The sequence below is a fragment of the Chelonia mydas genome, chromosome 2 (assembly GCF_015237465.2).
Source record: "Chelonia mydas isolate rCheMyd1 chromosome 2, rCheMyd1.pri.v2, whole genome shotgun sequence".
NCBI lineage: Eukaryota > Metazoa > Chordata > Testudines > Cheloniidae > Chelonia > Chelonia mydas.
In genome coordinates, this window is record NC_057850.1 from 60,017,741 (window position 1) to 60,045,731 (window position 27,991).

General features: G+C 40.5%; 1 protein-coding gene and 1 long non-coding RNA gene across 3 annotated transcripts; one reads left to right on the top strand and one right to left on the bottom strand.

Moving 5' to 3' along the window:
• Positions 1–1,209: 1,209 nt before the first annotated feature.
• Positions 1,210–27,983, top strand: VCPIP1 (valosin containing protein interacting protein 1). 2 transcript variants are annotated; one of them, XM_027828517.3, is made up of 3 exons: positions 1,210–4,121; positions 12,438–12,524; positions 22,235–27,983. In XM_027828517.3, the coding sequence occupies exons 1-3, from the start codon at positions 1,445–1,447 to the stop codon at positions 23,107–23,109; spliced, it is 3,639 nt and encodes a 1,212-aa protein (XP_027684318.2). In that variant the 5' UTR covers positions 1,210–1,444; the 3' UTR covers positions 23,110–27,983. The 2 variants fall into 2 exon arrangements, with proteins under 2 accessions (XP_027684318.2, XP_037748433.1); XM_037892505.2 differs by lacking the exon at positions 22,235–27,983 and adding an exon at positions 18,097–18,307 and having other exon boundaries at positions 1,219–4,121.
• On the bottom strand, positions 18,904–22,846 carry LOC119565582. Its single transcript, XR_005224316.2, has 3 exons — positions 22,737–22,846; positions 20,793–20,888; positions 18,904–19,796 (listed from the first exon to the last, which is right to left on the bottom strand). It is a non-coding gene; the product is annotated as an uncharacterized LOC119565582 (long non-coding RNA).
• Positions 27,984–27,991: the final 8 nt, after the last annotated feature.

Genomic DNA, 27,991 nt, shown 5'->3' on the forward strand with positions numbered 1-27,991 from the left:
CTCATTTTGGTGCCACAAATAAGTGGCAAATGGGAGATGCCACCTTTTCTTTGTTAATCCCCCACCCTCCAATTGAGAAGGAGCAAAGCCCAAGGAGCCTAATATGACACTTGATTATACTTGAAGGGGAGCCAAGCTCCAGGAGCCCAGTGGATCTCAGAAACCATGCACAATTGTATTTTGAATATCCACACAATCTATTGTGAGCAGTGTCTCATTTTGGTGACTCATGGGACTGGAGTGTGGGGGCAGAGTTTGGAAAAGTATGGCCATCTATTCCCCTTTAATATAAGTCCTGCCTGTGAGGCCACATTTATCCTTTTAAAATACTGATTGTAGCTTTTACTAGCATACAGAAAACTCTGCCCCAGCTATAAGCCTGCAGTGATTCTCACCTGCCAAACCAGTTCAGCTGCCATCTGTTGCACCATGTCTAGATTGTGGTATGCCACGTACAGATCCTGAGATCCTGGCAAATTCTTGGCCATTTCTCAGTCTAGTTCCCTGTCCCTCTATCCCATCCTGTTCCCCTCCTTGCCTTGTCCCTCACCGAAGCATTGCATGGAGTCCCCATGATGCCCAGGGGCTTGCTGGGGCATGGAAAAGGACAAATACTGAAGATTCAGTACCCTTGCAAAGTGCAGCTCCTCTTTAGTGTCTTCTCCCCTGCTCCACCTGTATGATTATTGCACCAGGCTTTATAACACCGGCCCTACAGTGCCTTCCTCTTCTCATGGCCCAGCTGGCTGGGGCTCCTCAGCCGCAGTCAGCGGCAGGCAAGGGGAGAGCCGGGCGTCCCTGCCTGTCAGCGACAAGGAACTGCTCACTGGAGCACCAGTCCCCACCACCTGAGCTGGGCTGGCTAAGAGCAGGCTCTGAGTCACACTGGCCGACGGGCGTGTGCCTCCTTCAGTGCAGCAGCCAACCTGCCCCAGCTGACCGAAAACGGGAAGCAAACAGGAAGCCGCAAAGCATTCTAGGAATTGTGTCCTCTTCCACAGGCTTCCCCTCTGGCCGACCCGGTGACCAATACAAAAGACTACATCTCCCAGAAACCATTGGGAGCTAATCTTGCCTACCTCTCCTCTCTCCCGTCTCCTTCCCAACGCATTGCATGACGGTACTTGTAGTTCTGAAACTACCCAATCTCCTATTCCCAACACCCTGGCCACTCTCACAGAGAAGACTACAATTTCCGGCTGGCTGAGCGACGTCGCGCCTGCGCCGTCTGCGTGGAAGGCCGTTGCATTGCGGGCAACGGCCGGGGCAGTGAAGAAGCAGTAAGCGCTGGTGCCGGTGGCTTGCTTCCGCGTTCCGTGGGGGGCTCGCTGCGCCGCGGTTGGGGGAAAGGGCGGAATCCGTCGGGCTCCGGCCGTTACCCGAGGCGAGGGGATGAGCTTGTGAGGGGAGAGAACCTAGGGGGGAGACTGCTCACTGCGGAGCGATGTCCCAACCGCCGCCGCCGCCGCTGCCTCCTCCACCTCCTCAGCAGCAGCAGCAGCCTGTCTCGAAAAAGCGGGACCGGCGCATCTTCTCCGGAACCTGTCCGGACCCCAGCTGCCAGGCGCGCCTGTTCTTCCCGGCCCACGGGCCGCTGAGCAGCGGCAGCATCGAGTGCACGGACTGCGGGCAGCGCCATGAGCAGCGGCAGCTGCTGGGGGTGGAGGAGGTGACGGACCCGGACCTGGTGCTGCACAACCTGCTGCGGAACGCGCTGCTGGGGGTGAGCGGCGGGGCCCCCCCCAGGAAGAACACGGAGCTGGTCAAAGTTATGGGCCTGTCCAACTATCACTGCAAGCTGCTCTCCCCCATCCTGGCTCGCTACGGCATGGACAAGCAAACGGGCAAGGCTAAGCTTCTCACCGAGATGAACCAGGGGGATGTCTTTGACTGTGCCCTCTTGGGCGACCGTGCCTTCCTCATCGAGCCTGAGCATGTCGACACTATGGGCTATGGCAAGGACCGCTCCGGCAGCCTCCTCTACCTGCATGACACCCTGGAGGACATCAAGAAAGCCAACAACAGCCAGGACTGCCTGATCCCTGTTCACGTGGATGGTGATGGCCACTGCCTGGTCCATGCTGTCTCACGGGCACTGGTGGGCAGGGAGCTGTTCTGGCATGCGCTCCGGGAGAACCTGAAGAAGCACTTCAAGGAGAACCTGAGCCGCTACAAGGCTCTCTTCCACGACTTCATTGACGCGGTAGAGTGGGAGGACATAATCAATGAGTGTGACCCTTTGTTTGTCCCTCCAGAAGGTGTGCCATTGGGTCTGCGAAACATTCACATCTTTGGTTTGGCTAATGTGCTTCACCGGCCCATCATCCTGCTGGATTCCTTGAGTGGAATGCGTAGTTCTGGAGATTACTCAGCCACTTTCCTCCCTGGGCTGGTACCGGTAGAGAAATGCATGGGAAAAGATGGCATGTTGAACAAACCTATCTGTATTGCATGGAGTAGCTCTGGACGTAACCATTATATTCCTCTGGTTGGAATAAAAGGTGCTGCTTTACCTAAACTGCCTATGAAATTACTTCCTAAAGCTTGGGGAGTTCCTCAGGATCTCATCAAAAAGTACATCAAACTGGAGGAGGATGGTTGTGTGATTGGAGGAGATAGAAGTTTGCAAGACAAATACTTACTGAGGCTGGTTGCTGCAATGGAAGAAGTTTTCATGAATAAGCATGGTATTCATCCCAGTTTAGTAGCTGATGTACATCAGTATTTTTACAGAAGGACTGGTGTAATAGGAGTTCAGCCTGAAGACGTTACTGCAGCTGCCAAAAAAGCAGTGATGGACAACCGCCTTCACAAGTGTCTAATCTGTGGTGCCCTTTCAGAGCTTCATGTTCCTCCAGAGTGGTTGGCTCCAGGAGGGAAACTGTACAACCTGGCCAAAAGTACCCATGGCCAGCTGAGGCCTGACAAAAATTACAGCTTCCCTCTGAACAGTTTGGTGTGCTCTTATAATTCTGTGAAGGATGTCCTGGTACCAGACTACAGTCTGAGTAGTTTGACTGCTTGTAACTGGTGTCATGGTACCTTGGTGCGTCGTGTCAGGGGAGATGGATCTGTTGTGTATCTGGATGGGGACAGAACTAATGCTAGATCCACTGGTGGCAAATGTGGCTGTGGATTCAAACACTATTGGGATGGTAAAGAATATGACAATCTCCCTGAAGCCTTTCCTATTACTTTAGAATGGGGTGGAAGAGTGGTGAGAGAGACTGTATATTGGTTCCAGTATGAAAGTGATACAACTCTTAACAGTAACGTGTATGATGTTGCAATGAAACTTGTTACCAAACATTTTCCTGGTGAATTTGGTAGTGAGATTCTTGTTCAGAAAGTTGTCAATACAATATTACATCAGACTGCCAAAAAGAACCCTGATGATTATACTCCTGTAAATATTGATAGTGCTCATGCGCAAAGAGCTGATGATATACAAGGACAAGACTTAGATTCGCAACTTCCAACCAAAATTATTCTCACTGGACAGAAAATGAAAACTTTGCACAAGGAAGAGTTAAATATGAGTAAAACTGAAAGAACTATTCAACAGAACATTGCAGACCAGGCTTCTGTAATGCAGAAACGGAAAACTGAAAAATTAAAACAAGAACAAAAAGGGCAACCTAGGACTACTTCCCCTGGCGCTGTTCGTGATGGGCCATCATCTGCTCCTGCTACGCCTACAAAGAGCCCTTATTCTCCAACTTCTACAAAAGAAAAGAAGATCCGAATAACAACAAATGATGGGCGACAGTCTATGCTTACATTGAAGTCCACAACCACATTCGTGGAGCTGCAGGAAAGTATAGCCAGAGAATTTAATATTCCTCCATACTTGCAATGTATTCGCTATGGCTTTCCTCCCAAAGAGCTTCTGCCACCCAAGGAAGGAATGGAAAACGAGCCAGTTCCCTTGCAGCATGGTGATAAAATAACTATAGAGATCTTCAAAGGTAAGGAAGAAGGCAGTCAGTCTACTTCAGCACCCTCAACCCATGCTGTGAAACATGAAGATGTTGCAGTAACCAGTAAAATATCTTCCAAGGAGTTGCAAGAGCAAGTTGATAAAGAAATGTACTCATTGTGTCTTCTAGCAACATTAATGGGTAAGACTAACTTTAATTTGTATTTAATTTGCCTTGTGAGGTATCTATAGTTCATACTTTTTTTTTTTTTAACACAATACAGAAAATACCTTCTACTCTGTGTCTTTGTGGAGCCCTCTCTGAGCTCATTCTGTTTTTTTTCCCCCAGTCCCTTCTGAAGGTAAGATGTGGTGTATACATAAGTTACTCTTCCCACCCCCACCCAGACTTCAGAGGATGCAAGGATGGATGTAGGCTAAGGGGATGAGAAGAAAATAGTGAGCTTTTGTTTAATTGGAAGTTTGGATGCTACCTAAACTCTTAATTTTGTACAGAGATAAAGCCTTACAGCTTGCCATACAAAAGGTTGCGCTGGTCAGTTAAGTCAATGCAACATTGCACCTTAGACTAAGTTGGTGCAACTTTATATGTAGACTGAAACATAGTGAGGAACAGTAGTTTAGTATTGTAATTGGCTTAATGTAAGCAGAGGAGCAGCAATAGATAGCAAAGAAAGAAGCTGAATATATTTGAGTCCCAAATTAACCAGTAAGTTGGAGAAGCTTCACTTGAAAACAGTTGAAAAATGTGAATTTGAGGTAATCATAATGCTAGACGAAGGGACTCTTCTCTGCTTCCTTTTTCTTGTCATCTTATTTTCATTTTTCCTAACTGGGCTCAGATGACTCAAGTGTTTTTCAATGTTACTCTCCCTTCCTGATGTCTAAACTTACTCTTCTGGTGGCTGACAAGAAAGACTGTTTCTAGTACTGTTAGTTTTTATTTTTCCTTTCTTCTATTTATTTCTGTTTTTCTCTTCTGTTCTGCCTCCTCTTTCCCATTCTCTGCTCTGTTTTTGTCCCACTAATGTACCAGTGTGCTAAGCTGAAATGGCTTTGCATAACTCAGTGCAACAATTCCTCTTACTTATTTCCAGGAAGTACAATGTTCACTGTAGTACATTAGCTGTACAAGCACACAGAATAGTAATATTTCGAGTGTTTGGTTGGAATGGGCCTTCTCCTTTGCTTGAGGGAATTAGTTTGGCTAATAGAAAGTAAAACGTGATATTTAAAAACAAAACAATTTCATAATCGGAGAGTGCAGTGACAGAGGCCTACACCTTATTATTTTGATTTCTTATGAGTCTGACTACACCCAGATCTCCTGTATGATAGCATTTTGAACCACTAGCCGAGACATTAGGTTGGCATATGTGCCTCAAGGGCCCATTTTGGAATAGTCTGATTAAAAACTCCTTTCCTTTAAGATGGAGCCCTAAAATACCCACTCAGAATGTATAACAAGATCCCCAGAAAATACTCCTGAAAATGCAGTGATAACTGACACTCAAAAAAGCACTCTGGCATTTTACATTTGTTCCAATGACTTCTGTGTCAAACCTGCTTTGTTTACAAGTAAATAGTGTTAAATTTTGAATGCTGCAAGCTCAGCCTGGGATCAGAGACTACATCACTAGTTCAAGATTCTGCATTTGGAGCTTTGTTAACAGTTTTGTTGATGAACAAGCTAGAAAAAGAATCCAGCTCACTCTCTTATGGCTGTATTCTCTTTTCAGTGTTAATAGAATAAATGGTAGCAGACACATTTTTTTCTCTAAAAAGTAAACAGCTATGACCGATTACACAGAACAAAGTCATTGAGTAAGATGCTGTTTTTACATAGTCACTCTTCTGATCAAAACCATACTTTATTCTAAAGACTTCTGGAGAGAATTTGTGCTGACAAGTGACTGCTACTACTCTATTACAGCTCTATTATTAGTTCCACTCATTAATTGATCAGACAGCTAAGACTTCAAACAATGTTGTGAAAACAATTCTTTTAATTTCTCACAGGAAAAGTGTGTAATATTCTTGGGATGCAGGGGACTGTGAGCATTTCAGATGTGATGCTTTCAGCCATCATGCTATATAAATGATAGTTGCCACCTAGCTACAGTGTTACAAAGTCTGAAGAGTCTGTGTTTCTCTTATTACAGAGTGAGAGAGGATAGCATAATATTTGCTCTTGCCAATAAAATCCGATGGACTTGGATTAGACGAGGTAGAGAGAGAAAAGACATGCCTGAAAATTATGTTTTACATTTTCATGCTTACAAGGAAAATCCATTTTGGAAAATCTGTTGTTGGTCTTTCTGGATGCTGGAAAACTTTTCTTCGACACTGGGGAAAACCATGTCCAGGCTTTTTAATGGAAGGAGCACCAGTTCAGCCTATTTGAGTGACTGAAAGCTCTCTTTTTGGTGCAAGTATTTCTAGATCAACAAGTTAATTAAAGATCTTGACAAGCGATCTCTGGAGCATTTATGCTGTGTTCAACTAACTTCTAAATTGTGATGTTTTTTTACAGAGCTTTAAACTGGACACTTTGCATTATTATTTTTTTGGACTTTTGCTTTATGCTTTATATCTGATCTGTGAAAAATTGGCCCTGGCTTTCTCCCTCGTTTTTGCCTGGCTTGAAATTTAGAAGCCCACACCACACACAGGAACTACTTTCTGTTCCCAAAGACCTACTCTAAACACAGAGTTGCGCCAGTTTAACTAAAGGTGTCTTTGTAAACCAATTTAATTTAACCATTGCAAAACCCTTTGTGTTCTCTCACAAGTCAGGTTTAAACCTATTTAGATCAGTTTGGCTTGTGCTGGTAAATTAGCAGGTGTTGGATAAGCAGATATAACCAGGTTTAAACTACTACGTGTGTCAATATAGGGGCTTGTACTAGTTTAACTAAACTGATTTTAAAACTGATTTTAGTTAAAGTGAGGCAACTTCTTTGTGTAGACAGGCCTAAACTGAAAGCTCAAGTAGCTGATTTTTGTTTTGTGTCCTCTCCTCCCAGTGCATGAACTGACTGTTGGGGTGTCATTGAAATATATATAAAATAAATATAGGTTAGGCTGCCTCATTTCTGTTGTTGAAAGAAAGCAGGTGCATATGCTTCCTGAGAATACAACGCTGTCATTCTTGCAGCCATATCTGAAGTTGAAGTGCAGAAGTCTGCTCTTAAGGAATCCATAACCACTGTGTAATCAGCATACTCCAACATATTACTACGAGTATCATCTCTGATATGTGGAGTCCTGAGGGAGTTTCTAAATCCTATTGTGTGATCTGCCAGATTAATATGCTGTTTTATTAAACCCATCTTCTGAGCATTGAAAAGAACCTAACCCAGCAACACAGGACAAATGTATAGACCCCAAAGATAACTTGCTAATACTTGAATTGCAAATAGCATTACAGTGCCACTAAAATAAGTCTATGTCCAGATGCGATGATACATTTTCTTCCTCCCATCTGAGATCTGTTCATTAAAACATCACAGTCCTTTCATATGTTTCTTCCCATGGCTGACACTACTATGGTGTGAGCTCTCTTCTCCATCCTTGTGCTTCCCTGTTACATAATGTTACATAAAAGAGCATATAAACTAAGCAGCTCCTTTAATGCAGTGCTTCAAAAATCCATTTGCTTGGGGCAAACAGGAATCTTTCCTGGCTGAATGCCATTTAATTCTGCAAAATCAAAGCTTTTAGTTTAAAAAGTTTCAAGTTCTTAAGAGACTGTGGAAAGAATAGAACCTTCCAAATATGAACAGAGTGTAAAATGATACAGTACTGTCTGTCTTAAGCCTTACACAGCTATAATGCCTGCATTGCTGCTGGTCATAGTGTTCCCAAGCTGCAGCAGAGTCAAAATTATATGTCATTAGTTATCAATGTATTAGTTACTCAGAACCCTGTGGGCAACCATGATTTCAGCTTGCTGCTGCTTGGGAAAGCTCTGAGCAGCAGAGGGGTGCTCTGGATCCATAAAGGGTATGTCTACACTTCAATTTAACATCTGTGGTTGGCCCTTGTCAGCTGACTCGGCCTCACAGGGCTAGGGCTAAGGAGCTGTTTAATTGTGGTGTAGCTGTTTGGGCTCAACTAGAGCCCAAGCTCTGTGTCCCACCTCCTCAGAGGGTCCTAAAGCCTGGGCTCCACTGTGAGCCTGTATGTCTACACCACAATTAAACATCCCCTTAGCCTGACCCCTGCGAGCCCAAGTCATCTGACATGGGGCAGCTGCAGATGTTTATCTGTCAAAATTATTTAAAATAAAAAATTGAATTCTGCCAAACCTAAATACAATACAGAATGAACAGTGCACAAATGTTAGTCATTTTAAATTTCAGGAGGCAATTTTTTCCTCATGATTAGTAGCCTTGGTCCCTAGGTTAATTGATACTGTTGTTAATTTTTGAAGCTCTGCCTTGCTGTAATTAATCAATAACTGCACAAGTGTAAGATGCACTAAATGTGCTATGATTCAGAGTCATTATTCATACTCCTTGCAATTAGACTCTCTTCATACACAATCTAGATAGTTAAAAAAAGAAATAAAAACGTGGTTAAATTTAACGTGAGCAGAATTGTTAGGACCACATCTTAATTAAATGGAAACAGAAGTTTTATTTCCTGGCAGTGTTGTGAACTCAGCAAGAATGCTGTAGTGTGTAACAACCGGGAAGCAAAACTGATGAGAAACAAAGTGAAACTATTAGGAGTTTTTTACTGACCAAGTAAATAAATAAATGCAGCATATCTTAAGGGTGAAAAGTACATTTAAAATGTTCTTCTTTTTTAATTATATGTTAATGTTAGTAACACAGTAAAGGGAACACTTAAATGTCATCATAATATGCCTTTTTATACAGTGAAGAGCAACTATATGAATTTAATTTTGCTTTTCTTTATAATAGTGCATTAGATAAAGCACAAGTCTGTAGCTTAATGTTTGGTGATTTTCAAAAGCACCAATGGGAAATAAAGTCAAATCCTTTCAATGCTATTTGGGTTCCTAACTCCCTTATTTTCCTTTAAAAATCCTAGCCTAAATGAGAATGAGTATATATAAAACAAGAATATTTACAGTATTTTTTTAACCTTTCCAAGGTGTGGGGTGCACTTAGAGAGATGAGCAACCATCTATGACAGAGGTGGGCAAACTACGGCCCGCAGGCCACATCCAGAGGACGGGTTGGATGGCGCGGTGGGGGGCAGTTAGGGGCGGAGGGTCCAGGGGAGGTCGGGACAGGGAGGGGTGGATGGGGCAGGAGTCCTGGGGGGGGGCGTCAGGGGGCGAGAAGCAGCGGGGGCTGGGTCACGCCTGGCTGTTTCGGGAGGCAAAGCCTCCCCTAACCAGCCCTCCAAACAATTTCGGAAACCCTCAGGCCAAAAAGTTTGCCCGCCCCGATCGATGAGATGGTTCCATGTTCTTTATGATTAGTAAAAACCAGCCAGAGAGACATTGGGCCCCCATTGACAGTCTCCATCAGTGCTTCACTTGGGATACTAGATATTTGATAGTTTTGAACAGGTATTTAGAATCAAGAAACAGTCGTCTTGATTTGAAAACCTCATCAACTACCAGCCCTTCTCAAACTTCCTCTTACCTCTTTTTTTTTTTTTTTTTTTTTTTAAAGTAGGGGCAGCTTTTTATAGCTGCAATATAGCAGACATAAAGTTAAGGTTGCATAAATATTTTTCGTTGTAAAGGGCATGTATGAGTTGCATATAACTTTCACCTGCCAGGATGAAATTTGCCAGTTCTGGTCTCAGCCAGAGAATGACCTCTGGAACATTTGAGCAAAAAACACAGTTCAGCCTTTGACTACAAAGAGTACAGAAAATACACTTTTTTTTAAGTGAGTTTGTTTAAGAAGTGCAATGGAATTTGCTGAAGTGTTAAACTGTTTGATTTCAAACTAACATAAAAGCCGATGGATATGGAAGTATGGCATTAAAGCCATTTTATCTGGTCACAGTCTATTTTAGTTCACATACATTCTGCAACCTTATTGATTAAAATTTGGAATATTATCTTGGATTGTTGTCTTTAGAATAGTATTATTATTTATTTATATTATCATAGCACCTAGGAGTCTGTCATGGACCAGAACCCCAATGTGCTAGGCGTTGTACAAACAGAACAGAGAGACACTCCCTACCCCAAAGAGCTTACAGTGTCATAGTTCATGATCATGGCAAAGTTGTGAGTTGTAAATATCAGATTGTTTTTCTACTGGCTGCTAACATTTTTGTTCGGATAACTTAAGGGCTTGTCTACACTGGCACTTTACAGCACTACAACTTTCTTGCTCAGGGGTGTGAAAAACATCCCCCTGAGCACTGCAAGTTTCAGCGCTGCAAAGTGCCAGTGTAGACAGTGCACCAGCACAAGGAGCTGCGCTGGTAGCTATTCCTCTCGTGGAGGTGGGTTTTTTTTAATAGCACTGGGAGAGCTCTCTCCTAGTGCTATGCTGCGCTGCCCTAACACTTGCCTAGATATAGCTATGCTGTGTTAGCACTTCAAAAGTATGGCAGATTTGTGGAGCTGCATTGCAGGAACTGTGAAATCTTCTAATATAATTGCTTCTGAAAGAGTAGTGGCAGCTTCTCTGATTGAAGTGATTGAAAGTATTTTTAAAAAAAGTAGGAGAGAAAATATTTGAACAGAAGCAATAGTGTGTCATCCTATTTGTTGGCTGAGAGAACCGAGGCTTTCTGGCTCAACTCAATGGCATTTCTATCTATTTGTAACATGATAACTTTTGAACAGTACATCTAATCAATTCCAAAATTTCAGGGAATGGTTTAGGCATCAGTTGTCAGACTCCAATTGTTTTTTTGTGAAAATCAGAAAAAGCAAAGTGTGGGTGTGGACACATGGAGCATTAGCTTCAACCCCCTCTGTAAGGGTCTATAGATCACAGCCATTAACAACTTCTAGCATAACAATACCTCACCATCTCAACTCTGCCTCCCTTCCCAGTAGTTTTAAAATGCTGCCACTCTACATGATTTTCTCTCCCAAACAGAAAGGAAAGAAATAAAAATGGGAGTGGAGGAGAAAGTGGGACTGGGAGAATGAGACATGCGTGGAGCCCCTGTCCACCTGGGACATGCGTGGAGCCCCTGTCCACCCATTATGCCCACCTGGCATAATGGGTGACCCATAGAACACCTGCCATGTGGTGAAGAAGGGAGCTCTTAGCGTGGGTAGGTTGGGAGGGAATTGCAGGGAGACCCTGAAATTAAGGGGGATGGGAGGGTAGCACACATGGAGCTTGTGAACAAGGCGGGACGTGGAGGAATGCAAGAAGCACCTGGTGTGGGCAATGAGCTCAGCCTAAAGAAGCTATGAAGTGTGTGACTCTCTAGTTTACCTTACTTTGTATTTTAGCTTGTATCCCCTACTGACTGAAAAAGTATTGAAGGGTGATATTTTATGGCATCGTTCATGCATACTGTCTCCCCAAATAGCAGTTAACTTATTTCCTTGGTGCTATTTATTATTTGACATTGCTTCAGCTGACAGGATTTGATGGAGATTTAAGACAGAGAAATACATGGCTGTTTATGATGCAAGATCTGCAGAAGAAGGCTCTTTTAAGTCTCTGAATACTTTTTCATTTCACTTTTTTAGAATGTTCAGTACCAAGTAAAAAAAAGTGAATTATCTCTCTCAAAAAAATCAGTTGTCCAGTTAGTTTGTTTCTGGGTCAGAAGATTGGGTTCAAGTTCCACTCTAGAATTTGGGCTGATACTAAATATAGATAGGGCAGTAATAATGTCAGTTGACCTAGTTGGTCACAGTACAATGCTAATTAAATTGCTTCTTGTTCCTGTGAGGCAGGTAAGTGGTTGGCATTTTCCTTGTTTTGCAGATGGGAAATAGAAGCAGAGATATTAACTGACTTGCCAGGCTCCCTTCATAAATCATTGGCAGAGCTGGGACCAGAAGCCAGTGTTTCTGGGATTCCAGACCCTTGCATGGTCCTTTTAGACTAAGCTGCCTCTCTGCAGTCCTAAGAGGTGGCCTGTTAAAGGTGGCATCCTTTAAATGAGATATAAAATCATGCCACCTGAGTTACGAGATGGCTGGGACAGCAGGGTTAATGTTTCCTTTCTATTTGTGTTCTTAAGTGTGACGAGTACTTGTGTCGGGACTGTTCGTAAAATTTTTCAAAAGGTCCTAAGTGACTTGGGGTCCTAAGGCTTATAGATAGGACTTAAGTTCCTAAATCACTTAGACACTCTTGACATGTAATGAAAGAAGTGTCAGGGCTCAAGCAATTTTTTTACATTCATAACTGATGCAGCGAGCCCAGAGGTGCCAGGGTTATGAACGGCCAAGCCTAGAGGTGTTGGGACTCAGCCCTGGTAAGCCCTGGCATAAATTAAACACTGACTATTGAAAATTTTACCCTGTATCACTAAACATGACTGCTTGCTTCTAACTATTACTCTCTTTTTTGTCTTACAGGAGAAGATGTTTGGTCATATGCAAAGGGGCTTCCTCACTTGTTTCAGCAGGGTGGGGTGTTCTACAGCATAATGAAGAAAACTACGGGTACAGTTTGTTTCTAACTTTGAGGTTAAAATTATTAAAATCTTGGCGTGAATCTTCTCAAATCATGAAGAATGAGAAAATTGATACTGAGGTGTTTGCACCTCGAGCATCCTTAATTTGTATTTTTAAATATAGCCAAGATCTTGGACTGCACTGCCATAACACATTCTTCCAATTTAGTAATGCCATATCAACTTCTAGTGCTCCCTCATTTCTTAGAATAAATTAAATGGAAAAAATTAGTAAAGTTCCAAAATGGGGGACAATGAAGTAAAAAGCATGCTATTTGGAGAAAACCATTTTAAACAATATATTCAGGTTAAAATTATTTAAATCTGTAGGACTTCACGCATCAAAAATTTAGATCTGTGACTGCTGAACCATGGAAATTCCAGAGCCTAGGCTTGGAACTTGCATGTCTAGATGCTGATTGTGTCCAAAAAGCCAGGGTTTAGCAAGTCTTTTTGTTTGCTCCGTTTTTAAAACACAATTAAAATGCACCAGGTAGATATTAACTTTCTTTCACTAACTTTAACACAGGAACTGCAACCATATAAACTGAACCAACCGGTAGTTGGTTTTCATGGTAGCTTGAATAAATGCTTCTATTTCTTGAAATGCTACTTTGTAACCTTTTAGAGTAGGGGTTCTCAACATATGGGTTGTGATTCACAAAAGGGGTTACCAACAGTTGTTTGTAGGATTACAAACTGGCTCCGGTTCTTTGTTAGTCATGTGGAGCAGATTTGTTTAGTCACTTGAAATCAGTCTTTCTCAGTCATGGAAACAGCCCTTCTGAATTTCTGCAAGAAACTTTCTCCTTAAAATGGCATGGCACTTGGCAGGATTCTGAAATTCTTACATCTTACAGGGGGAACCAGCTATAAGTGGCTAAGTGTTAAGAGTATGAAAATCCCATAGAATCTGGACCAAATCACACCTCCATTGTGACCACCCATTCTTCCCCCTCAAAGTATTGATTAAACTGGAACGTTAGCACTTCAGAGTCTACAGCTGCATTTTATACTGCTGCTTAGGTGGCAGAAGAAACCAGCAGTGAAGAGGCAAACCCCAACATTGATGGCCAACGGAACACTGTTTTTGGCCTTTTCTGTAACTTCCCTACATTCTTACTAATAGAAGTACTATGCTCAGGTGCCATAGTGATGGGCACAATGTAGGAACCTAAAGATAGTCTATATGACTAAATAATACTTATTTTAAAACTTAATCTGGGTATAATAAAGTAATTATGAATGGGATGCTTTCCAATAGCAGTAAGCCTGGTAATTGTGTAAAATATTTTGAGGTTATGAATGTTGGTAGCTGTTTCCAGCAAAATTATACAGTCATGAAGGAAAGTTACCCAGAGTATTCATTCTAAAATTCTCTGTACAGCTTTGTATAGGGCCCTACCAAATATATGGTCTATTTTGGTCAAATTCATGGTCATGGGATTTTACAAATAGCAAATTTCATGATTTCAGCTATTTACATCTGAAATTTCATGATTTTGTAATTGTAGGTGTCCTGACCCAAAGAGGAGTGTGGGCGGGGGAAGGGTGACCAGGTTATTATAGGGGGGCTTGCAGTACTGCTACCTTTAGCAGCTGGAGAGTGGCGGCTGTTGGCTGGGAGCCCAGCACTGAAGGCAGAGCCGGCGCCAGCAGCAGTGCAAAAGTAAGGATAGCATCGTATGGTATTGCCACCCTTACTTCTGCTCTGCTGCCTGCAGAGCTGGGCCATTGTCAGCAGCCACCACTCTCCGGCTGCCTAGCTCTGAAGGCTGTAGCGCAGAAGTAAAGGTGGCATGGTATGGTATTGCCACCCTTATTTCTGCACTGCTGCTGGCAGAGCGCTGCCTTCAGAGCTGCGTGCCTGGCTCTGAAGGGAGCACAGAAGTAAGGGTGGCAATACTGTGATGCCCCTAAAATAACCTTGCAACTCCCTTTTGGGTCAGGACCCCCCAATTTGAGAAAAACTGGTTTCCCCTGTGAAATGTGTATAGTATAGAGTAAAAGCACGCAAAAGACCAGCTTTCATAGTCCGTGGTGTGTTTTTCATGGCCATGAATTTGGTAGGGCCCTAGCTATGTATCTCCAGTTAAGCTTCCTGAGCTGCATAATTAAGGAAAATAGTTTCTGTATGTTAGCTGCTCTTCTTTGCTGAATGCAAGATAACTGGGTTTAAGTGCCATGGTTTTCATAGCTTTGCATGGCATGAGGCTGCAGTCTGAGGAAGTAGTGAATTTTTTTTTTCTTTCTTATATAAAGGCTTTCAGAGTTCTGTTCTTCGTGCTCTAAAATGCATAGGTGATATTGTTAATTCGTTTCCATATATGAAGTGGATGTTCTTATATTGTTGGAAATTCCAGTAATTTGACGTGCTAAAGACCAAAGCAAGCAGATAGAACAAATTTATATTCTTCAGAAACTAATTTTAGAATCTGAGAAAACAGCTTTCTACAAGTGAAATAATGTTTCCTTTTGAGAAGTTATGCTATTAATAGTACCTGATTCTCTTTAAGTTCCTTCTCTGAAATATTAGGCTTTTCTTCCCCAAGTCTTTGCACTCAGAGTACAACTTAGTTCTTGTGGCATCATCTCGATTAGTGCTCATTCTTCTGCTTTCTCACCACTCGATTTATTTCTAGATTCTGTTTTACTAATTTCTGCTAAACTCTTGACTCTGGGTTGAAACAGCTGTACCACATCAATCATCTCTTCATTGTATGTTAAATACATGTTTATCATAGTGTATAGAAAAATGTGTTTTTGCTTTGAGACAGCCCTGCAACAATGAGCATGATTTATGATTAATAAAGACTGTGCACAACTCATCCCATACTCTTCTACAGAAATCTGTAAAGTTCATTAATGCTTCAGTGATATTTCATGCCCATTATTTTCAACTTAATTCTTGGTCTCTTTCTGGTTTTCCATCTTTCTGCATGTTTAATCTATGCTGTGGAGAATGGTATATTTTGTGTAGCTTGTGAATTTGTTTTAACAATGGCTGATGGAGAGGACATTTCTGGGCAATTATAGAATCACAGAATCATAGGACTGCAAGGGACCTCAAGAGGTCTAGTCCAGTCCCCTGCACTCGTGGCAGGACTAAGTATTATCTAGACCATCCCTGACATGTGTTTGTCTAACCTGCTCTTAAAAATATCCAATGAAGGAGATTCCACAATCTCCCTAGGCAATTTATTCCACTTTAACCACCCTTACAGAAAGCTTTTTCTAATGTCCAACTTATACCACCCTTGCTGCAATTTAAGCCCATTGCTTCTTGTCCTATCCTCAGAGGTTAAGGAGAACGATTTTTCTCCCTCTTCATTGTAACAACCTTTTACGTACTTGAAAACTGTTATCATATCCACTGTCTGTCTTCTCTGCTTCAGACTAAACAGACACAATTTTTTCAATCTTTCCTCATATGTCATTGTTTTCTAGATCTGTAATAATTTTTGTTGCTCTTCTCTGGACTTTCTCCAATTTGTCCACATCTTTCCTGAAATATGGCACCCAGAACTGGACACAATACTCCAGCTGAGGTCTAATCAGCGCAGCATAGAGCAGACGAATTGCTTCTTGTCTTGTTTACAACATTCATGCTAGTACATCCCAGAATGATATTTGCTTTTTTTGGACAGTGTTACACTGTTGACTCATATTTAGATTGTGATCCACTATGACCCCAGATCCCTTTCTGCAGTACTCCATCCTATGCAGGTTTCAGAGTGGTATCCGTGTTAGTCTGTATCAGCAAAAACAACGAGGAGTCCTTGTGACACCTTAGAGACTAACAAATTCACTTGAGCATAAGATTTCATGGGCTAAAACCCACTTCATCAGATGCATGGAGCGGAAAATACAGTAGAAAGGTATAAATACACAGCATATGTAAAGATGGGAGTTGCCTTACCAAGTGGGGGGTCAGTGCTAACGAGCCAGTTCAATTAAGGTGGAAGTGGGCTATTCTCAACAGTTGACAAGAAGAGAGGAAAAATCACTTTTGTAGTGCTAATGAGTTCAATGTAATCAAGGTGGCCCATATCAAACAGTTGACAATAAGGTGTGAGTATCCGCAGGGGGAAGATTAGTGTTTGTAGTGACCCATCCGCTCCCAGTCTTTATTCAGGCTTAATTTGTCCAGTTTGCAAATTAATTCCAGTTCTGCAGTTTCTCATTGGAGTCTGTTTTTGAAGTTTTTTTGATGAAGAATTACCACTTTTAAGTCTGTTATTGAGTGTCCAGGGAGATTGAAGTGTTCTCCTACTGGTTTTTGAATGTTATAATTCTTGATGTCAGATTTCTGTCCATTTATTCTTTTGTATAGAGACTGTCCAGTTTGGCCAATGTACATGGCAGAGGGGCATTGCTGGCACATGATGGCATATACCACATTGGTAGTCATTTCCCATTTTGTATGTATGCAGCTGATGGTTCTTTCCTGAGTGGAGTGTTTTGCATTTGTCCTTATTGAATTTCATCCTGTTTACTTCAGATCATTTTCCAGTTTGTCCAGATCATTTTGAATTTTAATCCTATTCCCCAAAGCACTTGCAACCCCTCCAACCTTGGTATCATCCGCAAACTTTATAAGCGTACTCTCTATGACATTATCTAAATCATTGATGAAGATATTGAACAGAACCGGACCCAGAACTGATCCCTGTGAGACCCCACTTGATATGCCCTTCCAACTTGTCTGTGAACCACTGATAACTACTCTCTGGGAATGGTTTTCCAACCAGTTATGTACCCACCAATGCTTACTTTGTAATGAAAGAAGTGCCGGGACTCAAGCAGTTGTTTTACATTCATAACTCACACGCCAAGCCCATTGGTGCTGGGGCTATGAACTACCAAGCCTAGAGGTGCTGGGGCTCAGTCCTGGCAAGCCCTGGCACAAATTAAGCTCTGGCACCCACCTTTGAGTAGCTCTATCTAGATTGTATTTCCATAGTTCGTTTATGAGAAGGTCACGTGAGACCGTATTAAAAGCCTTTCTAAAGTCAAGATATACCGTATTTACCACTTTGCTCCTATCCACAAGGCTTGTTACCCTATCAAAGAAAGCTGTTAGGTTGGTTTGACACTATTTGTTCTTGACAAATCCATGCTGACTGTTACTTATCTTATTATCTTCTAGGTGTTTGTAAATTGATTGCTTAATTATTAGTTCCATTATCTTTCTGGGTACTGAAGTTAAGCTGACTTGTCTGTAATACCCCGGGTTGTCCTTATTCCCCTTTTTATAGATTGGCACTGAATTTACCCTTTTCTAATCCTCTGGAATCTTTCTGGTCTTCCATGACTTTTCAAAGATAATTGCTAATAGCTCAGATATCTCCTCAGTCAGCTCCTTGAGTATTCTAGGATGTATTTCATCAGGCCCTGGTGACTTGAAGACATCTAACTTGTCTAAGTAATTTTTAACTTGTTCTTTCTTTATTTTATCTCATCTTCACTGGCATTCTCTATGTTAGACGTCCAATCACTACTAACCTTTTTGGTGAAAACTGAAACAAAAAAGTCATTTAGCATTTCTGCCATTTCCACAGTTCCTGTTATTATTGTTCCTTCTTCATTAATAACCACCTGGAATTGAGGGCCTGCATTAAAGCCAAACACCAACTGGTGATTAACTGACAGGAAATGCCTGACCCAGAAGTCACTATTGCCAACTAAGGAAACATGAAAAGAAAGTGAGAGGAGACACAACTTTTGTATTTGAATGTTGCCGCATTACCATGAATTATTTTTCCAGTATTAGTGTCTAAGAAGGTAGGCAAATGTAATAAGTATTAACATTAAATTACAAATAATGCTTTGAAGTGGTATGAATATTTTAAATTGCTATGGTCATGTAACTAGTAATACACAGTGAAGGAACTTATTCCTTTGTGCGAGCGAGGGAAGTTGAAGCTGTAACTTTTGTATCATCAGTTCACTGGAGAAACAGGAGTGCATGTATTTTTAAGTTGTGTAAGTGATAGTAATACAAAATCAAGTTTTATAGTGGAGTATAGATACTGTTAATCTCTCAGATCCTATCCGTGGCCTTTCAAACCGCAGGACTACCTATTCAGAGTTAATAGTCTGTTATGGAAATATTCTTAAAACTAGATGAAAGGTACAGAAACAGTGAAGAAAGAACTCAAACATATGAACTGTTTCTTGAACTGCATAGCTCCATATTTCATCAGGCTTACCTCTAGAACAATCCTGTCATCCAGAAATGAGTGTAATGTCTCTGGGTCCATATACGCTCCAGATGAGTGATCTTCAGTGGGTTAGGGAAGAACCCATTCAAGTTGAGAGATTTGGGAAATAGCATGAGCACGTGTGTTAGAGGCCTCTTATTTTCATGTCAAGAACCTGACACTATTGATTTATTTGTGTGTGTGTGTGTGTGTATCTCCAGGTGTGTTAAGTCTGACTGCGCTGTAGGAAAGACAGAGATGTTTAATTCCTGAAACCCTTAGAGGCCACTGAGGAGGGTAGCAATTTGAGGCCAAATTCTGCTCTTGGTTATTTCTGAAGGTGTGTATCTCCCATTGGCATCATGGGAGTTGTGTGCATGTAACTCTTCTGAAGACCGAATTTGGCCTGCCATCTCTCTGCAGCTGCAGGTCTCTGGACCAGTAGCAATGGAGGGTATTTTCAGCCAATAGGCCCCTATATTGACTAACTTGATCTGTAATAAGTGATCATCTTTTTATAGTTGTCATCGTCTTTTCTGTTTTCAATGTTAAACAATGAAATTAACATATTTAAAATGATTTTAGTGCCTTTTTTGTTGATGCCACCAAAATATTTGCTTGACTTCATTCTGTCTGACATAAAGAAATAGTGGTTTTCTGTATTTTTCTACCCTTGAATAATTTCTGCTTTTTTCCTCAAGAATTGCAAGAGAATATAAAGGAAATGCCACAAAAATGCCAATTTTTGCTGCTTTTCTGATATTGTAAATTTTGCAGGTCTAATATGAGAATTGCAGTGAACAGAACTGGCTCAGGCAGTGCTGCAAAGTCTTTGTTGGTGGATGGTTCCTAAGCCACAGGGCCCCACCAGCACTAAAATGCTGTCTTATTGCTCACAGTCCAGCACTACATGTAATACTGAATAGCTCATGCAAGTCTGTTCTGTGGTGACAACTGGAACACTCTGAGAGATCGGGATGTATCCCCTTCTTTCACACAACAGCTTGGAAGCTCAATCAAAATGACTGCATGGCGCTCCAACCTTGCTTGAACCAGCCCTGGCAGGAACATTGCAGAATCAGATGGGCAATGGAGCAGTAGATCACTAAACATAGTTTTATAACTTGTCATGTTTCTTAAAAAAAAAAAAAAAAAACCCTCCCCCAACACCCCCCCCCCCCCCACACACTTTGTAGGCTCACTGCATGTAGTGGACTGAGACATCATTCTGTGACTCAGTGACATTTCTCTTTCTGAGAAGAAGATATTTAACTATTAAAATCTATGTTCTTGAGTCCTAAATGCTGTCGGGAACACAGCTTACTAAAATCCTCCCACAATTCCAGTGATATAGAAACCTTCCTAATAGCACACACTCCCTGCCCTCCTACTTTAAGTGACTGAGGGTATGTCTACAATGCAGTTTTAAAACCTGCAGCTGGTCTGTGCCATCTGATCTGATCAAAGGGGCTGTTTAATTGCGGTGTAGATGTTCTGGCTCAGGCTAGAGCCCGAGTTCTAGGACCCTGCAAGGTGGGAGTGTCCCAGAGCTCGGACAACTGCCCGAGCCGAAATCTCTACGCTGCAATTAAACAGCTACTTAGTCTGAGCCCCGTGAGCCTGAGTCAGCTGGCACAGGCCAACCGTGGATGTCTAACTGCAGTGTCAGTTGCTAGATTTTTAGATCTACTACAGGTCTCTGGCTGGAAAAAATTGACTAAAATTTCTGACATTTTACCTCTGTCTAGCCTCAGTTTATAGTTAATCTTATTTCAAATTGCTGCCTCTTTGTAATACTCGTCTGGAAATGTGCCATTCTATATTGAACACTTACATGTTTTAGTCCACTGGTTCTCAACCTTTTTTGGACCAGGACCTATTTGTAAATGTTGATGGCAAATATTGACCCAGTAAATAGCTTAAGTAGAAAACAAGTATTTTGGCCCCAAAATACTTATTACCCACTACATGTAATAATAATAACAATAAAAATAATAAGTTAAAGCTGCTGCCAGCAGCAGTGCAGAAGTAAAGGTGGCAATACCATACGATACCATGCTGCTCTTCATCCTGCCCAGCTCTGAAGGCTGCTCCAAAGGTAATACCATTGGTATGCACGGTGTTAACATACGGTAAAGCACAAGTGGCATCTATTTTAAAAAGAAAATCCAAATATGATCTATTTTTAAAGTTTGTTTGCAACCCTTTCATACATTCTTGTGACCCATTTTGGGGTCGTGGCTCATGGGTTGAGAAACTGTTTTAGACTATCCCCAACTCAACTCTGTCTTACTAGTTATTTAATGTTAACTTAATATAAACAAAAGCAGTGTTAGGATCCTGTAGATGCTCTTATGAAACTGGCTACTTTAACCTAAGCTGTGCTGCCTCTACACACGAGACACTAGAACAATTTAAGGAAAACTGGATCTCTTCAAAATTGCTAGAATTTCAGAAAATGATTGTACGCTGTGATCTGTATAACTCTCTTCCTTGCACTGTGAAGATGGTCTTCTGATGCTTGAGGATTCTCCCTTTATTTGCCTATCTTTTATTCATCCCCATGTTGTGATAACTATTGCTCCAGCTAATATAACTCTCTCAATCTTTTGTTTGTTTAGTGCTGCCACGGCGATCAGTGCTGTCTGATTTATAAAGACAGAAAATCCGTGCTCCAAAGAGTTTACAAGCTGAGAGAGAGAGTACTAAAAGACACTGGGTCAAATTTCTAAAAACATCTAAGTCCCATTTTCAAAAGTGCTTTAGGCATGTAGGAGCCTATGTTATATTGACTTTCATTGAAGTTTCGGGTCCTTAGTCACTTAGGTGCTTTTGAAAACTTCACCTTCTGCTCCTAAAACTGCTAGATAGGGTCCTCAGTGTGGGACATCCTCCAGACACTCCAGACGGTGTGCTACCTAAAAAGCATTACCCAGCCTTTGGCATTCAGACTTTAATTCTAATCCTTTATGGTAGTACATACTCTACCACTAAATCAGAGTCAGCTTCTTGAAACTTAGAACTTGTGTTCAAAGGCTGCATTATTTAAAAATGAAGTCTTCTCTGAAAATAAATTCCCTGCCCTGAAATCAGCTGTTTGCAGCCTATCCATTAGTTATATTGTTTCTTAGCATTTATTGGAATCCTGGAAGCATATTCTGCAGCTTTCACCTTCATACCTTGCCATCTCTGTGGAGTAAGCAAACAACACATTACAGTTGTATATCTTGCCATACATTCTTTGTTCCAACCTGTTGTGGTGCATCTTTGTGTTTGCTGTAGAGCAGCACAGAATGTTTATTTCTAATGTGGTGGTCACTGCATGAAAAGCCTGCATAAATCTTCTGATCACACTTGAATAGGTCTACTATAATCACTTTACCGTTTTCTGATACCATAACTAATATTTTGAATTTGACTACGTAATATAAGTATGTTTTTAGAAAAAATGGTTTTAATTAATAACACTATTGATTTCCCCCTATCTTTTCTATAGGTCTGGCTGATGGCAAGCACTGTACTTTTCCATATCTGCCTGGTAAAAACTTTGTGTATAATGCAGCAGAAGATAGATTAGAGCTGTGTGTGGATGCTGCTGGGCACTTCCCTATTGGTCCTGATGTTGAAGATTTGGTTAAAGAGGCATTAAGTCAAGTACGAGCAGAGGCTACTTCAAGAAGCAGGGAATCGAGTCCTTCACATGGACTTCTGAAATTAGGTAGTGGTGGAGTAGTAAAAAAGAAGTCTGAGCAACTGCATAATGTAACTGCATTTCAAGGAAAGGGCCACTCACTAGGAACTGCATCTAGTAGCCAACAACTTGATCAAAAATCCAGGGAAACACCACTTTTAAGAAAGCATAACACAGAAACAGACTTCAATTCCAGTCCCACTAAAACAGAGCCTTCTATATTCACAGCTGCTTCTGGTAACAGTGAGCTTATTCGCATAGCTCCTGGAGTAGTGACAATGAGAGACAGCAGGCAGCTTGACCCTACCTTGATTGAGGCACAGCGAAAAAAGTTACAGGAAATGGTTTCTTCTATTCAGGCATCAATGGACAGACACCTGCGGGATCAGAATGCAGAGCAGTCAGCATCAATCGATCTGTCACAAAGGAAAGTAGAAGCAGTGAGTTCATCACCTAAAACTGGCAGCATTCAGGCTAATTTGCCAGAATCTTTTTCTGTAACAGGTGGCACTGAACATTCAAATACAGAAACAACTGCTGGCAATGTGGTAAATTCAATGGGAGCAACATTCCACACAAGACCTAAAGCACAAAAAGGAAATTCTGTTGAGGAGGCTGAGGAGATGGATAGTCAAGATGCAGGGATTGCCAATACAACTGAGCCGATGGATCACTCTTGATTGGTTGAAAGCTGATGAGGATAGAGATTACTGTTCAAATGTAATGTTTGTTGGCTGGGCCACATAAAATGATTGGTCATTAAATCTTGTATGTTTCAAAGATTATATCTTCTTATCCAGTGCATGATAGCAAGTGTATGGCTGGCAATAGCTTTTAATATTCCATGCTGCTGCCCAAGCTGGCTCTCAGTGACCTGTAAATTAGCTATTAGAAAATGCACTGAGATGAATATCTGCTGTAGATGTGGGTTATTGAAAGTTTTGTAATTTTAATTCTATGAAAGTCTTAAAATTTAAGCCCATGTGAGATTCTTAGTGCTAGTTTAAGATTACCAAAAAGGCTAGAACAGAGAAAAAATACAAAATTGACAAAGTTAATGTGTTATCCCAGAAGTCTGTGACCACTCAAAATTATAGTGTAAACAGACATTTATATTAATTTCAGAAGAGCAACTGAAATTTAAATTGTATGTTAAACTTCATAAAACAATATATACAACACTTTAATTACATGATGCTGGCATTCCCTTAGATTTAAACACTTTTGCATCCATATTCCTGTATGTGCTTGTCAGAACCTTGGAATAAGAGTAACTATAATTAAGCTCTCTTTAACTTCTGCATATTGTCAATTTGAGCAAGATTAGAAAAAAGGCTACTTAGTGTAAGATGAAGACAAAGCGAATGCGGTGCAGTTACGCATGGCTGTCTGAGCCAACACAGCCATTTCATTGCTCTCTTAGTAAGTGATAGCATGCACTTTTTTGCCATGCAGTTTTTTTGATATTGGGGTAAGGGGGAGAGAGGTTGGAAAGTGTTGTAAGAAGTTACAACAGATCAATAGCAAATCAGTTCTTAAAGATTTTGATTATTAGCACTGGTAAGTGGTGGCTATAGTTAAGTAATGGCTAATATTTTCAGAGCATGAGGAATTAACAGAATTCACTAGAAAGAAATAGCTCTTGAATGAGTTGCATTGTTCTAAAATGTTCTCCAGTGATAGTTGAGCTTCTAGAAGCTCATTTTTTAAACTCCATGGAAACAGGAAATATGTACTGTTTCAATGCCCATAAAGACTACCGTTTCTATTGGCTTCTCTTCAGTTTGTGATGCAAATTTCCCTGCATCAGTTCATGATAAAGCTGGTATCCGCTTAAGTAGCATATTCATCAGGTCTACAGTGCTAGTTCTTAAGAAGCAGCCGCTGTGCGTGCTCCATAAAGATGGAATGTTTATCTTTATATTGATATTTCACTTTGCCTTCTACTTGTATATTCATATTTTAAGTGCATTATTGCTGCTTCCTCTGATTTAAGCTAAAATGGATTACGCAAAAGGTGTTAATACAGCCTCAAAGGAATTTAGAACATTTAGATCTTGAAGTCTGTTTGTGTGTACACATGGGTTTTTACTAGTTCCACAGATATTAAGTTTTTATTATAAACATGTTTGTATTCAGAAAAATATCTCCTTACTTTTTACATTTATAGTCATATCAACAGAAACAAATTCTAAGCACTGTTATGATAGAATGCCCTAATTAAGGGAGGACATATTTTTTATATGGAAAAGTACCTGAAGCAAGTCACTTAAAATATAGTCCCAATTTCATTAAATTATTAGAAATTAAAACATCATATATTGGCTTTCTCTTTTCATACAGGGAATAAATATTTAATAAGGTAGTGCACTACTTACATATGAAACGTAAAAATCACCTTTTTCATGAATAAATGCTAATTTAAAAGATATCCTTTTGCTAACTTAGTTATTTGGTTGAGAATTGCAATACGTGAAGTAAACTTCACCAAAATTGACCTCTAGTGCATTGATTAACTGACAGTGCTTATCCAATGAGAAATAGGATGCATACGCAGCAGCTGGAAGCTTGCCATAACCTCAGATGTTGTATTAGTGTCCACTGCTGCAGCCTAGATGTTTGGAGGCTAGAGATAGAAATGGAATGTGGAGACAGAAAGCACAAGCTTCCACATGGTGAGAGGTGTTAGAAAAAGGGACTAGCAGCATATAGTGTTCCCAAAAATCACTATAAATGAGCAGGGGTTGAGAGAAGAGGTACGTGGGTGGCTTTGAATTTTAGAGAATCTAGCTGATATAAGAATTTCTTAAACACACACTAAAATCTCTTCAAGGAAAAGGAGAGAGAAAGAAACCTTCCCCATAAGTAAAGTATGTGTAGGGTGTTGGGAGAGTCTGAGGTATTTCCATGCATTTTTTAATTTTACACACCATTCTTTCTTAATCCTATTCAGAGGGCTGGTGTGTACCTGTCAGCTACCTATTGCATTTTCAGGGGGACTGCATAAGTGTGTGTGTGTGTGTGTGCGTGCGCACATCTTATTGCTTGAAGAGGAAGATTCAGAGCAGTTTTGATTTTGATTTTGTTTGGTTTATTTTGTTAAATCTTTCCACACACCCTTCCTATATGAACAGAAATTAAATAGATGCAGATTATTCATTCTTTATTTTTGGCCCACAATTAGTGTCATGTGTCTGACAAATCATGTCTCTCAGAACCCTTCACTTTGTGAAGTAAAGAAATATGAAGGAGGTATAGTTAAATGTTCCTAGAACTCCAGGATGCATGAGAACTGTAATTGAAGCTCATTTTTTAGCTTGATGTGAGCTCCCCTAGTTTCATGCAAGCTTGCAATAAATGTGCATATTTCTTTGCAGTTTTCTTTATTTCAGTTAACTTTCTGATGCATTTAAACATCAGTGTTTTTAGTGAGATGGCTTTCCAACATATCCAAAATGAAGTTAGATTTCATCTATGCCCTGGGGAGGTGTGTATCCATAAGAAAGAAATTAAATAAAGAGCGCTGATACTTGTAAGTTTGGGCGAATGTTTCATTTGAACTCTAGTGGGTCTAATAGAAGCAAATATAATTTGAGAGATATATACGTGCCTGTTTTTCTGCCACTTGTGTGCTTGTCATCTTTCCCTAAGAGAGTCAGGAAAATGCCGAGGGGGTGAGGCATGCTGGTGGGAGGAGAGCTTTAGTAAAATAATAATGGTTAATAAAGCTGTGTGACTAGAGCTTCTCTCTAAAGATGCAAAGATCAGTCAGTATTGTTTATCATCAGGCCTACTAGTACTTACTACAGAGTCACCAGTGTGAAATTGAGTAGCGGTTCCCACATTTTGGGACAACTGTACCAGTTACTATCCCAGCCAGGGCCTGCCAACTTTTACTCAGTGTGCCTGACAAATTAGACTAAGTTTTGGAGCATCCCAAGCTCCATTGCTGGTTCATGTATGTAATTTGAATGAGAGGCAAGGCAGGCCGTGGCAGTATGCCAGGGCCCAGTGCAAAGACCTCCTAATGTAGGGATTGAAATCCAGACTATGGGACAAATGTTTTTGAATCAGTATCGGTATGCATACTGGAAACCACTGGAGTACAGCTTGCAGTTAGCTTTCCAGCCAAATGCAAGATTTTAACAGTATTGTTATAACGGTTGGCTATGAATAAATACTTGCTACTGTGTTATATTCTCTGGGAATTAATATTTGAATTTCATTGCTTGAGTGAAGTAGAGATTGATGTATCTTTCTTAAAATGCTGCATTAGTTACTATAATATATTCTTTGGGACAGCTTCTCTTTTGCAATCACAAAGACACTCATTCATACAGTTGGATTTTTTTTTCTGAGCTTTTCAAGTTTAAATAGTATCTATTATCAGATGTAAAAATATAGCAGAATTTAAAGGATTCTGATCATATTTGAAATTAAAGGCAGTCCTTTATTTTACACATCTATTTATTGTGTGGTTTAGTACTTACGTGGAATTTTTAAAACCACAGCTCAAGCATGTGAACATAAAACAGCTCTTTGTAAGGATGATATTTAGGTATGGCTGTGTTAATGTCTAAACAAGGTTTCTGTAGCCTCCAAGAGAATACTTTGGCAAACTTCACAGAAGTACACTGGCTCAAAGCTGTGTGCTAACTCCATACAAAGGGTGTATTTTTTTTAAAACCAAAGTGTTTAATTTAAAATCTTCAAAATATGGTTAAAAAAGGGAGGGTGGGGGGAACTATACTGCCCCCTAAGACTAGCTCACTAATTCTGCCTTTTTTTTGGAACACACTGAAATGCTGGATATTACAATTCAGAATTCAATATTTAGAAGTGTGGGAGTTTAAGCACTATGCTCCAACATAACTGAACGAAATGTGAATGACTGAGGAAAATGCCATTGTTGTTTGTACATTTGTTTGGCACCTGACCATTTTTTTTTTTAAATTATGGAGTCTACATACATTTGTAGTACAATATTAACATGAAGTTGAGCCTCCTGTTTAAGAACACCAGTAGTGATCTGTTTAATGTTGTTTTGCTTGTGAATATCAGTTATTGAGTATTTTAAATTTTAAGATGTTGCATAAAATCTGTAGAATGCAGAATTCCCTCTGAGCCCTTATGCCTGTGGTGGAGCAATAAAAGATTGAAACATGATTGGTATTTTCAGATTTATTTTATTTTTAATGAGGATTATTGCCAAGAAACTAAAGAGTGCACTATTTGGAGGTAATGCTATTTAAAATATGTATAAATAAGCATTAATAGTGTATATATTTAGAAAACAAATCTTTTTAAACAGTAAGTGCTTTACATGTTGAATTAAAAATAAATTAGCATAAGGCATTGTACCATCTTCACAGCACTGGCTGTTATCCAGCACATTTTGGTTTGTTTTATTTGTGATTCCTGTACTAATTACATTTGATTTTTATCTGTAATGTAACAATAGTGTATTATAACAGTATATAGTGTACTATACTACACTTCACTGTACAGTATTTGGAATTTTCTTTGATTGCTATATTAAAACTATAAGTTAAAATGTCTGCT